The sequence below is a fragment of the Drosophila willistoni genome (assembly GCF_018902025.1).
Source record: "Drosophila willistoni isolate 14030-0811.24 chromosome 2L unlocalized genomic scaffold, UCI_dwil_1.1 Seg139, whole genome shotgun sequence".
In the NCBI taxonomy this organism is placed as follows: domain Eukaryota; kingdom Metazoa; phylum Arthropoda; class Insecta; order Diptera; family Drosophilidae; genus Drosophila; species Drosophila willistoni.
Window position 1 is genome coordinate 1,976,247 of NW_025814046.1, and position 13,141 is coordinate 1,989,387.

General features: G+C 36.0%; 1 protein-coding gene across 1 annotated transcript; it reads left to right on the forward strand.

The window, feature by feature from the left end:
* Positions 1–2,966: 2,966 nt before the first annotated feature.
* On the forward strand, positions 2,967–13,131 carry LOC6638328 (kelch-like protein 17). Its single transcript, XM_002061435.4, has 6 exons — positions 2,967–3,172; positions 8,210–8,427; positions 8,696–8,879; positions 10,471–10,567; positions 10,623–11,955; positions 12,019–13,131. The coding sequence occupies exons 2-6, from the start codon at positions 8,402–8,404 to the stop codon at positions 12,230–12,232; spliced, it is 1,854 nt and encodes a 617-aa protein (XP_002061471.3). The 5' UTR covers positions 2,967–3,172; positions 8,210–8,401; the 3' UTR covers positions 12,233–13,131.
* Positions 13,132–13,141: the final 10 nt, after the last annotated feature.

The following is a 13,141-nucleotide window of genomic DNA, read 5'->3' on the forward strand; positions in this document are numbered from 1 at the left end:
CTTACATCCTGGCTGCTCCTTTGACTGCATCGGTAATTAGGTTTGTGTGTGTTTGAGTCTGCAGTGGACGCAACTGCTTTGTGAGGCGTTAATGGACAACTTCAATTTGTTGGCCAACTTTTTGTGAAAGCATTTAAAAAGTTTCCCTGCGAAACTAACTATCACAAGGGCATTAAAAGGCAATAGTTCATTCATTTTCGTTTTCGTTTTCCTACACTTACAATTAGAGTAAAGCAACGAATAAAGCACTTACTGTTTTCCAAATGATATATAATTATATAGTAGTTAATTGGATTTACTAGTACTAAGCCAGGTAGGAATGTAATTATTTTTTCTTCACCAAACATCTTCAATTTGATTATTTTTTGATATAACATTTTTACAGTTTTATTTGATTATATTCAATTTTAATTTTTTGTATTTCGTGGCGGCAGACAGCATTAACATTGTGTTATTCAGAAATTTGTATCTCCAAAATTTTCTCAAAAATATCTTCTCAAAGAATCTTTTGTCTCTAAAGTAATTTCTTATTTTCTATAGCAAGTTGTTCCAGACGAAATAGTCCCGGAAATAAACTTTAAAAATACTTTGCTTTCCAATGTCAATTAACAACATAACAATTTATCATAAATCTTTTATCACATCGGATATTGTCTTTTTCCGTCAACATATTTTAGCCATTTCATTAAAATGCATATATTACTCAAAAAAGCAAAGTTTTAGATCATTTCGATAATGTTTTGGTTTTGTTTCAGCTTCAAAAAAATATTTAGTTCCTATAACAAGCAACTTTATCATTAAGTTGAAATTATTAGAAAACGTAAAAAACATTTTATGGCATCTAATAAAATGACTTTTGCTTACGTTTTTTGAATGGGGTTGGCCGTTGGTCGATGGCGAGTGCTTTTGTCCTCGAAGAAGTGAGCGAGATAGCCTATGCCATGCCTTTAAGAATTTTATTTGTTTTATACGAATTTATACTTCATAAAATACATTTTATTTTTCTTCTATTCAATTGTCAGGCAATAATTAAATGAATAAATACAATTTAAAAGTGTTTCTCTTATCAATATAGTCACACAATTGTTCTTATGTAAACAAATCAAAGGAAACAAAAAATTTAGTCTTGTAATATTTTTAAAGTGTGGGAAATAGTTGTAGTAAACTATCAAACCTAACTATATTTTACAAGCACTGGTAACTAAGGCCTTCGGCTTAGGCGAAAACTACATCCACGCTTTAGCCTGGGACTCGAACTTGTTCAGTTGACTTAATAACTGGGCCACTTAGACAACTCATCTACCGAGGACTACCGTAGTCGTGTAAGTTTTTGCAAATTGTTTAAGATAAGGTCTAAGAAAGCAAGCGGAATCATCTAAAATTATTTATTGTTAATAAAAGTTATATCGCAATTTGAACACCCTTTAACACATTTTAAATCTAACACATTGATTCAGTATTAGTATTCATAGTATTCAGTCAAAAGTCTAAAGATTTACAAATTTATGTTTTTTTAAACTTTTATAGAAATTATGAAAATAATTTTTGATGGTTCCGACAATTTTCCTTAGACCAATTTCTAAGCAATTTTAAAAAAAGTTGTGTTGTGTGTTGTGTTGAATTTACCATATTTCAAGTTAGTATCAAACAATTACACATTTAAAAAAATTAATTCCGACCGGTATTTTTTTTTAAATTTACAAACAAATAAGGTAAAGTTAAATTTAAAAAAAGGGATAACTTGAAGGTAAAATAAGCTTTTTAAATACACGAAATTAATTAAATTAATAAACAAATAAGAGCTCATTGAAGTTAGGATTAGTGGGAAATACTTTGCTGCAAATTTGAAAATTTTTTGTGTAACTTAAAAAATATTTTTGCTAAAACTGCTTGCTTGTGATTTCTAATTTTTGGAAATAGAACAAAAACTTTCATACATAGTTTGAATAGGGATTCCCGGAGAGAAGGAAAATAACCCAATCTTCATTCGTTGAATTCAAAATATGAACTGATTTTATTTACAAAAGTACGGAGTTTATTTAGGAAATCTTAGGCTCTAGGAGGTAACAATTGTTCTTAAGGAGATCTTATTCTAGTACGACTCACACCCACGTATTCGGGGGTTGAAAGATTATTATTATTTTGGGCACGGCGTCGGCCACTTGACATCCTGCCGTTGTGATCGTTTTGGGTTAGTTTACAATTACAAGTGTTTGTTCCCACAACATGTGTGGCTGATTGTAATTCTAGTCATATGCTAGGTTAGTTGTTTGTGACAAAAGTACAGTTGTATTATATTTTCTTTAGTGCATCTGATTTGGTGAAGCCGCTTCAGATGGACACGATGTTTATTCTTAAACATAGTTACTTATTCGCAAAGTTCAGAATTTTTAAAAACTACTCTCGTAAAATTATAAACGAAATACAAATCGAAAAATTAAAATTATTGTACTTAATTTAATGCATTTAGTTACAGTTAATTTCGTATGCAAACTTCTATACGATTTCTATACTATTGCGATTCTTGGAGCCGACGTTTTATTTTCAAAATGTTATTGTTCCATTTCCAATTGAGAGCTTTCACTCAGTGTTTCGTTTGCCATGTTGGTTACAAGCTTTACTTAGTGAGAGAGCAAAAAAGCTTCGCATCAATCGCACTCGAGCTGTTCTCTTTTTTCGCTTTCTTTCAGTTTTTTATAAATTTTATCTATAAGTTAAGCTTAATTGTACATAAAAACTTTACTGTACTACAATTTGTAACAATTAATGTATTAACACTCATATATAATTAATAAAATATCACAATTTTGTTCGAAATGTGTCATATTTTTCTTCGAACCACATAGGGAGTGCCCACTGTTCCAAGAGAAAATTCGCTTTGGCTGTTAAAATCGAGTATTGCTCGTCGGGTGTTTAGCTCATCGTCGTCTACGTCGCGCTTCGCATCAGTCGTACTTGAGCTTTTGTGCCGTCAAGTCGTGTTGGCCAAGTTTTATTTGGCTTAAATAATTGGCTTAAATCAGTAGTTGAAATTTCAGTAAAGTGACAAGACAAACAAAAGTGAATCGAAGATAAGACTAAAGGACTCAAGAAATAAAGTGAAAAAATAAATACAACTTTTTTATAGATAAAAAGACAATCAAATTGAATCCGTGAATTGGTGATTAAAAAGGTGCGGCAGTTATAGATATATTCTTTTTGGGTTAAAGGTTGCACACACACATGATGATACTGGCCAATGCAATTTGCTGGGCCCACGAAAATGAACACTCCCAGACCCGCAGAGTGGAGAAATGTTGTTTCTAACCCACACAAATGCGCAGGCTCCAGCTGAAACGGCTGTTTTAACATTTCCCGCGCTGCGTTTTGGGTTGACGACCTGGCTCCGAGTGAGAAATGCCGGCTATGCCTTCTCTCCACCTGCCAGTTTTCCATACACTTCACTCACTACACGCTCATTCACTCACTTTCGTTAGGCTCATTGACCAGCAGTTCTTTTCTTTTTGAGGGTGTCAGACAATTGACCAGCTATATTCAGTTGGCCCACGTTGCGTATACTTCACATCACTTAACTAAGTATGCCTCTTCTCTGCCTGTGGGTGTTGCTTACTTAACCCACATACATTTTACCTTTTTGTCGTTTTTGGTTATGGTTATGAGAGGGAATTTCTTGGCCCAGCACGCATTGGCACTTGATTTTTGTATACTTTTTTGTTGTTGTTATTTTTTTTTGGTTGTTTCTTTGCTTTCTTGTTCGATCGGTTTTCAAGGGGGACGCTCTCAACAGTCGAAAAAATGTGCTAAATATTTGTACAATAAGAGAAAAAATAAATAAATGTTCAAGTTTAACATTTTGTATACTCTTTCGCTTGAATATTAAGCTAAATTCTTTATTGTTTCTTAAGATTGAGTGAAATTCTTCTTTTTTCACATAAAATCTAAAACTTGAAACTTAAAACATAAAAAATTATGTAAATTTTAGTTAACTACTTAATAAAAAGAGACAATAATGTTTATATTTTTTAATAAATTATTAAAGAATAATAAACATGTAATACTTATGTTACATGGTATTATTGCTACTAAAGTTTACTCAAAAAATCTCTTATCTCTATGTGTTTATTTATTTAAACAATTGTTTTTATCAGCCAGTATAAACTATGAGAAGAGGGAAAAGAATGATAGTTATCTTTACAAATGGCAAAAAGTAATTGAATTGGAAATCAGAAAAAACTAATTGATTTTTATAAGTAGGTCCAGCACGAAGTTCTTTTATTTCAAATCTATCGGTTTTTATAAGTAGTTATGAAATAAAAGAACTTAATGTTAAAAAAAATATTTGTTTGATGAATAATAATTACCTAAACACAATAAACATTAGTGATTTTTTATGCAATTTGTGTTGTTCATTCATCATCAAAGTTTGAATTACAAATTTAGCTAATTAGATAATTGCAAAGACTTTCATTTTCATATACCTAACAATCATTATAAGTATGTATTCATTTAATTACTAAGCTTCTTAATTTATGCATATTGTATATAATAGATTGCAAAATTTTTTCTAACGAAAAATTGCTTTGGTCTTTTGAGACCAATTCGTCTTGGCTCTCCCATCATTATGGCTTACTCATTCTATGTTAGCCGTAATTCAAGATGACTGGACGCTCGATTTCCGCTGCAACAAAAACAAGAAGAAACAAATGCCAACCAGTTAACCTTGACTCGATCAAAACAATTGCAATTGTAGTAGCTTACCCCTTTCTGTTGCCATCTATCACTTCATCATCAATGAAGCGTGCTAAGAATGAAGTCTTAGTAGGATAGTTACTAAACTTTTTGCATAACCCAAAGCCGTTCCATTGTTTTGTCTCAGTTTGTCACGTGGTTGGAGGAGCATAAAACAAAAAAAAAAAACAAAAACAAAAAAAATGCCAAATGTGCCGGAAAGTAGAAACATTCTCATAAGCAACCAAACAACCGGTTCAATGTTTGCACAATTTTCGCTCATTTACTACCCTATACCCGAAAAAGTAAAACCAAAAACTATTAACTGGGGTATATGAGGTGAACAGGCATTTCAAAGCAAGTCAATAGATTGGTAATTTCTTTATGAAAATTATAAGTATGAGATATAAGATGGTTGTAATAAATTTAAGTTCGTAATACAAATATTTAAGAAGTGTTTAGATAGATGAAAATACTTACTTCGTAAAGTAGTTCGTTTATTGTTTTTATGAAAAGTTTTCTGAGATTATGGCTATCTAAAATTGAAGATTATTCAATATAAATACATAGAACTGTGTTTAATGCGTGTTATAAGATTCGCAGATATACATAGTTTTACAAAATATTCAAGAGTCTTCTGTAATTTTTTTGAATACATGAGATTAATCATAGATTGAAATTTCTTAAATTACTTTATCGTGAGCATTCAAGATTCTTGGGAATTTTGTTGGAATACAAACTTTATATATTATTGAAAATTTAATTAGGAAAAGGTACAAAATTTCTTTAGATATGATTTATTTTCAATTTCAAAAACTTTTCAATTTCTAGACTTGATTTAAAATTTAATTTGTTCTTTTCAAGTCATATTTAAACTTTGGTTTTCATTTGAGCTCAAGTATTAAAAAATTCTCATTTATATTCTTTTAAAAAATTTTATCTAATTGAGCTTTTGCACAGGGTATTTCATAGTCGTGTCTCCCATTTAAACGTGTGTGAAGTTTTTTGGTTTCGTTTTGTCGCCAAGTATTAATATTTTACTGAATGGTAGGCAAAATGTTTATTTTTTTTCTTCTTTTTGCTATCGTTTACCCTCTATTATTGGGTGACTACGTGTGGAGCATATATATATATATATACGTATACCTAGTTAACGTTCAGTCTGGCTTTTTGGCTTGTTGTTGGGCTTGTTAATTTGAATTTCACACACAAGCAACCACACTCACACACACACACAAACACACACTTGATGGTGCAGTGAGGAAAAGTTGTTCAGGTTGGCGGCGTTTTATTTGATGCCCTTGCCAAGAGGGTAAATGTGTTTGGATCATAAAACATATACTCCAACTATATATACTTCTGAAATGGGTAAATAATGCAAGCAATGGCTAGTTTAAAACAACATTATCAAACAACTTTCCAAGACTTAATTGTAATTACTAATAGATTGTCAAGTAAAAGCAATTATTCGTGGTATTCTCTTTTAATACTCACTAAAATTATGAACATGGTTAAAGCAAATTCTATTTTAAAACTATGGAAACGAAATCAATCAAATATAAAATAATTATCTTTAATTTAAAACCATTTCAAGTACTTTTTCTAAGGGCATAAATACTTCGTTTTAATAAGAGTTACTTGCTCTCTTTATAGCCCATTGATCTTCCTTGTTGCTGCTTTCCTTTTGATTATTTTTAGTAATTTGTATGATAAACTTTATTTAGATGATTTATTTTTAAACGAAAGCTTAGCCAACCCCTCGAGGTTAAGCGAGGAAGTTCTTCCTGCTCTTAATGTTTCAGGGTGTGGGAAAATATTCATACATCATTTTTTATTGTTTTAACCACAATGTAAGACCCGTTACAACCGCAAGGTGTGTGCGTGTGTGTGTGTGTGTGTGTGTGTGCTGGTTAGTTTGCTGACCCTGGCTGAGTGCCTTTAATTACTCATACGCCATGTGTGACGACGATTGCTCTCAACTGAAGCACTGACCCCGCCCAAAAAAAAAAAAAAAGAACAACAACTAACAGCAACATGTGCAACGAGTTCTAGTTCTAGTTCTTTTGTATGTGGGATACGCCTTCGCGTTGGTGGTCTAATGGCAATAACTACATATGCCCAACAGAAATCCAAATGTATGCCTAATGGGGCTTCTTTTTCCATAGACGAAGGGCCATTGCCCTGTCAGCACAATTGCGCCCTCAAGCATGGCAAAAAACTACATACAACGCACAGCGAAAACAAAACGAAACCAAACCAAAAACTAAAAACCAAAAATTGTCGTTAATTTGTGTTTGTTCGTCTGCTTGCAAAGTGAAATTTGTGTTGTATATTTTTTCTTTTTTTTTGTCATTTTAATCGTCTGCTATGTTTTTTTGTTAATGCAGCAATAAATTCGTGACGTTGTGTCGAGGCGGATAAACAAATTGTTGACCCCAACACGAGAGACAGATAGACGGGCAGACAGACAGACAGACAGAACTTTCCAAGCGTGATAAGATGGAAATAAGTAAAAGCTTTTGATTTCTATATACCCTTACCCTTGATATGAGGTGAATGTATATACCTATATACTTCTTTAAGATTCAGGAAATATAAATTGTATTTTATGTTAAATAATATATATACGTGTCTGTCTATATATGTTCCTACATACATACTAAACAAAACACATTAAAAATTTATATTTATATTTAAGGAGAATTAGTCCTAATTATAGCTACTTAAGTTTTCCCTACAGAACAGACACGCATTTAAAATTTATAATAATTATTTTGTGAGCTAAATAACAAGAAAATAAATCGAATCCAAAAGGGAATTTATGAGAGAATATTGAATAAACATTGTATAGTTGTTTAAGCCATGGATGAATCTAGAAAACATTGTCAAAGGATTTAGATTTTCGGCTCGGTAATTGTCGATGAAGGTACTTTGTTAGTATGTGGAGGGAGTTTTTCCCTTCTGGATCCCTCTCTGGGTTAAGCTAATAACTAACAAAAGTAAAGCACATACAAAGAGAAAAACTAACCTCTTGGACTCGAAGTGTATATTCCTGGCATATGTTTCTCTTTACATTTCTCTAGATTCTAGAACTTTGTGATTAAACTTTGTTAAAAAGAAAACTTTTTGTGAGTTCTCTTTTTTTTTAAGACCAAACAACATTAAAACATGTAAAAGTTTCTCCTTGGTCTCGTTTTTCATTTGAAAATGCTTTGACAGAAATGCGCAAATTGCATGCGACAAGCAATTTGACTGAGCCATATCCCGAGCCACATCCTCTTTCCCCTATAACAATGCTTCTGTTATTTTTTTGAAAGGACACACTTAACCCAGTTCGGTTGTTTCCTCTTCTCAGATGCTTTTGCCGCATTGTCATAACGAAATGGAATGATATCATGTGACCTAAATTCTATTCTAGCTGCGGGTGGCTAACCGCTACAACAATTACCTCAGTTTATTGATTTTTGCCTCTTCATTACAGCTAAAGTTGAAGCTAACAAAAATACTGCCAAGAAGAAGAAAAGACTGAACCGAACTGAACTTACCAAGAAGGACCAAAAAGTGTGTGTATTTGTGCAGGGCCATGTTTTGAGCCCGGCTGCAAGTACCACAAATTGCGATAAGGAAGGAAGGAAAAACAAGAGACGCTACGGAAAAAAGAGCAACCATCGCAATGTTTTTGCCTGTGAAATCAAATCTGTGAGTAAATAAACCGAAAATGGAGACTCAAGTAGTAGACATTCAACCCTCTAGAAAGACAACGCTGGTGGGGTGTGTGTGGGGGGGTCAGCATAACATAACATAACATAAACATAATCCACCCCCATGTGCTCATGTATGCGGCGTCATGTTGTCGCCTTCTCATCCAACCCCTAAAAAAACATAAACATTGTCGACGTCGTCGTCATCATCATCATCTGTCTCATTAAAGTCACTCATAGGAATTCAACTTTGTTTTTTCTCATAGCTCTGCGGAGGCAAGTGGCAACAATGAGGATGTTACCACCACTAGCAATAATTCCACACAAACGCCCAGCGATCTTAGCCCACCGGGACCAAATGAGGAAGTATTGCCTCAGGCACATCATCAAAATCCAGGACATTGCATTGCCTCCTTTGCTGCCATCAATCAGATGAGAAATAATGCTCAGGTAAGCAGAAGAAAATCCAATTTCTTTCACCATTTGCTTATATGAAAAGGTGAGAAAGGCAAGTAGTCAGGTTTTCATATATGAATTCGAAGATTGGTTTCAGTTTATCGATTTATCTTTGCTTTTCTTTACGAAACTGAATTTTTGAAATCAGCAAATCAAGCTTGTCAAAATTTCTCAAAAAGTTATTAACTGATATTTCAAACAAAAAACATCAGTTCTTTAAAATATTATAAATTGCTGTTTATATTATTTAGTTTCAATGACAAACAGGTTTAACATTTAAAAAAAAAACGATGAAATTTTCCTTTAAAATGACACCAAGAATTTGAATACTTTTCTTTCCTTTGTTGAGACATGAGATTTAGGCATCCAATATAGACAAATTGGGTTTCCAATTTTAGATGCATATATGACAATATATTCTAAGTAATTCGAGAAACATTTTTGTCCATGTCTAGAATTTCTAATCTTTATACCCTGTAAAAAAAGAATACATTAATTTCGGTCAGATATGTGCAACGCTTAGAAAGAATGGAATATGAATGTTTCAATGAAACTTTCATTTGAATATATATAAATCAATTTAGATTCTTGTGGATAGTTTCACAATTTTAGACACTTAATTCAATAAATGTTAAAAACAAAAACCTTAGGGATATATCTTAGTTGCCAGTGCTTGTAAAATAAAGTTGGGTTGATGGTTTACAACTATATCCTATACTTATAATAATAATACTGACATATAGTTCTATTAGAGCTCTATGCCTCGAGAGTTATTAATCGATTGTCATATAGTTAAGAAAATAATGAAAACTCATAGTTTTTTGAACATTTTTGGGAAATTTTTTCTTGAGTCTAAGTCATAAAAAACTTAGAACTACTCATAAGTGGAATAGTAAGTTTCAGTATCTCAGCATAATTAGACATGAGTCCAATCAATTGTGACAATCTTTCTATTTAGTTTGTCAAGTCAACTTTAAGCTAAAAATAAGAATTGACTAATTTTATCAATTGGACATGGACATGTGTATCTTCTAATTCTGCTAATTGACATTGGCGTGAAACGTTTTGTAATTAAAATATGTATTTATTTAGAAGACGCGTGATTGAGGTCGTCAGAAGTTAAGTTTGTTTTTTTTTCGTTTTGTGGTTTCACATGGCGTATACATAATTTTTTGTTGTGTGTTCTTTTTCGGTGAATTAATTGCCCCATCCCCTGTGGGTGGGTGAGGCTATTAGAGCAAATTGCCGGTTCTTTTTTTTTTAGTGATAAAATGAGAAAAAGCAAAAGCAAAACGCCAAGAAAATAAAACACGAGCTTGAGTAAGCCCAAATGATGGGCGGGGGTGGGTGAAATTGGAGACCACCCACTTCTTGGAGGTCGGATGATGTAAGCGACACTTTGCCATTTAAAAATTTGTATATAATCGAGGGCAATGACTGGAGCAGAAGGCTCTGAGACTGAAGAGATGAAGAGCTTTTGTAAGGATTCGAGAGGGCGATGGGAGGATTTTAATCGGATTTTGTGTCTGTCTGGGTAGTGCTTGATGTGTCAACAAGATTTCACTTCCTTTCGTCTCGTTTACAGCTCTGCGATGTACGCCTGGAAGTGGGCGGGGACACCATCAATGCACATCGTGTGGTATTGGCATCCGTTTCGCCATACTTCTACGCCATGTTTAATGGTAAGTTCGATAACAAGTAAAATGGAACTCCGTATAGTAAATTTCTCTCTTTTAGATGACATGCTGGAACGTACACAGGGTCTAGTACGCCTGCACGATGTGGACAGTGGAGCTCTGCGTCAGCTGATTGACTATACCTACACGGGAGAGATAACCATTACGGAGCAGAATGTTCAGGTACTGTTGCCCGCATCGGGTCTCCTACAAATGCATTCAGTACGCGATGCCTGCTGTAAATTTCTGCTACGTCAATTGCATCCATCGAATTGCCTGGGCATACGTAGCTTTGCGGATGCCCATTCCTGCAAGGAGCTGCACACACGCTCCCACAAATATGCCCTGCAGAATTTCCAGCAAGTCGTTGGCACCGAGGAGTTTCTGTTGCTGCCCTTCGAGGAGGTCAAAGAGTTGATATCGAATAGTCAATTGAACATTAGCTCCGAGGAGAAAGTCTTTCGGGCCGTGATTAATTGGGTGAAACATGATTTGGCCACGCGACGATTGCATACGGCCGAGCTGATGTCTCATGTTCGTTTGCCCCTGGTGAGTCGTGACTTCTTGATGAGTTATGTGGAATCAGAGACTCTTATGCGTGACGATAGCGAGTGCAAGGAGCTGCTATTGGAAGCCATGAAGTATCATCTGCTGCCGGAGCAGCGTAGTCTGATGGGTAGCCAAAGAACCCAGGAACGTCGGCCGGAGGGCATGAAACCCTATGTCTTTGCCGTTGGCGGGGGAAGTCTGTTTGCCATTCACAACGAGTGCGAGGTATACAATCCGCGTAGTAATTGCTGGAGTCCCGTGGCCCCCATGCTGTGGCGTCGCTCCCGCTCAGGTGTGACGGCCCTGCATAAGCAATTGTATGTGGTGGGCGGCTATGATGGAGTCAGTGATCTGGCCACCGCCGAATCGTACAATCCGCTCACCAACAAGTGGAGCAACATCACTCCGATGGGCACAAAACGCAGTTGTCTTGGCATTTGCTCGTATGACGCATTAATCTATGTCTGCGGTGGTTATGATGGAGCCTCCTGCCTGAGCAGCATGGAACGATATGATCCCCTGACTGGCATCTGGAGCTCGTGTCCGGCAATGAGCACACGTCGTCGCTATTGTCGCCTTGCTGTCCTGGAGAATTGCATCTACAGTCTCGGTGGCTTCGATTCGACCAACTATCAATCGAGTGTGGAGCGTTTTGATCCACGTGTGGGTCGTTGGCAGCCAGTGCCCAGCATGACAGCCCGCAGGAGCAGTTGTGGAGTGGCATCGACAGATGGACATCTCTATTGCATTGGTGGCAATGATGGCACCATGTGCATGTCCAGTGGCGAAAAATTCAATTTGAGAAGAAACAGCTGGGAGCCAATAGCCGCCATGCATTCCAGAAGGTAATCCCGTGTGTACTTTTTGGGTAATTCCTTGTTTAATCGTTTGAAATGTCTTACTTTTAGATCCACACACGAAGTGGTTGAAGTGGAGGGCGCCTTGTTTGCCCTGGGCGGCAATGATGGCAGCTCATCGCTCAATTCCGTGGAACGCTATGATCCGCGCCTGAACAAATGGAGCGTGGTGAATGCCATGGTGGCCAGACGCAGTTCTGTGGGAGCGGCAGTGCTCGAATGTTTCCACCTTGAGCGTGGATTGGTACAGACGACGAATTTATGACCCTTGGCCAGCATCAGCGAATCCTTCGCCGCAGCTGCAGCGAGCGCCGCTAGTAGCAGCGCCAGCAGCAGCAACGGAGGAGTTGGAGCAGGGTCAACAACAAATCAACCCACCAGCACTTTGACAGTGCCCAGTCGGGCAGAAGCTGCCGCCTTTACGGCCAACATTGCTCTGAGCAGTTCAGCTCCGTCGGCTAGCTCGACATTGCGGCGCCATAGACGCGACACTCCCGGTCTGGGCGAGAGTCGACGGGCCAATAGCAATGCCAGCAGCAGTGGCAGCGAAAGTGGCGGCAGCACCACAACCAGCAGCTCCGGAGGTGGAGGTGCAAAACCTCCGGCAACTGCCTGATCCTGGTCTATGTCGCGGCATTACTAAATAAAATTAAACACATTTAAAATACAATACATACAACAAAAAGCTAATCCCACACGCCTAAATGCAGGAATTTGATTGATTGATTGTTCGAGTTCGTTATTATATGGAATAGATCTAGAATTTATGGAATTAACCTAAGAAGCGGCAGGAGCAGCAAACTCAAAAGATGGTCTTCTTTTTTTTTTATTATTATTATTCTAGAGGATGCGGAGGAGCGGTATGAAATTGCTCAACAAAATCAACTCAGACAACAGTTGAAGCTATAAATTGAAAACATCATAAACATATTGAAAAGTCTTTGGCTTCACACTTTACACAGACACCTAAACCTCTATATATATCTAGTCAAAATCTTTTATATACCCACAACACGGACACGATACACGACGACTTAATTAAAGTGCCGCAAAAAAACAGACCTGAGAGAGCAGAAGCCGCCGCCTGCTAGCAAACTACATACAACATTATGAAGCAACCTAATCTGCCTACAATTTATATAGAAGATAAAACCACAACAAATTTCTATACATA

Excerpts from the sequence above, each read along its gene's own strand:
- LOC6638328 (XM_002061435.4), top strand. The coding sequence starts at position 8,402 with ATGTTTTTGCCTGTGAAATCAAATCT. Across the intron at positions 8,880-10,470 it reads AGATGAGAAATAATGCTCAG|CTCTGCGATGTACGCCTGGA; the intron begins GTAAGCAGAAGA and ends TCTCGTTTACAG. Across the intron at positions 10,568-10,622 it reads CTTCTACGCCATGTTTAATG|ATGACATGCTGGAACGTACA; the intron begins GTAAGTTCGATA and ends TCTCTCTTTTAG.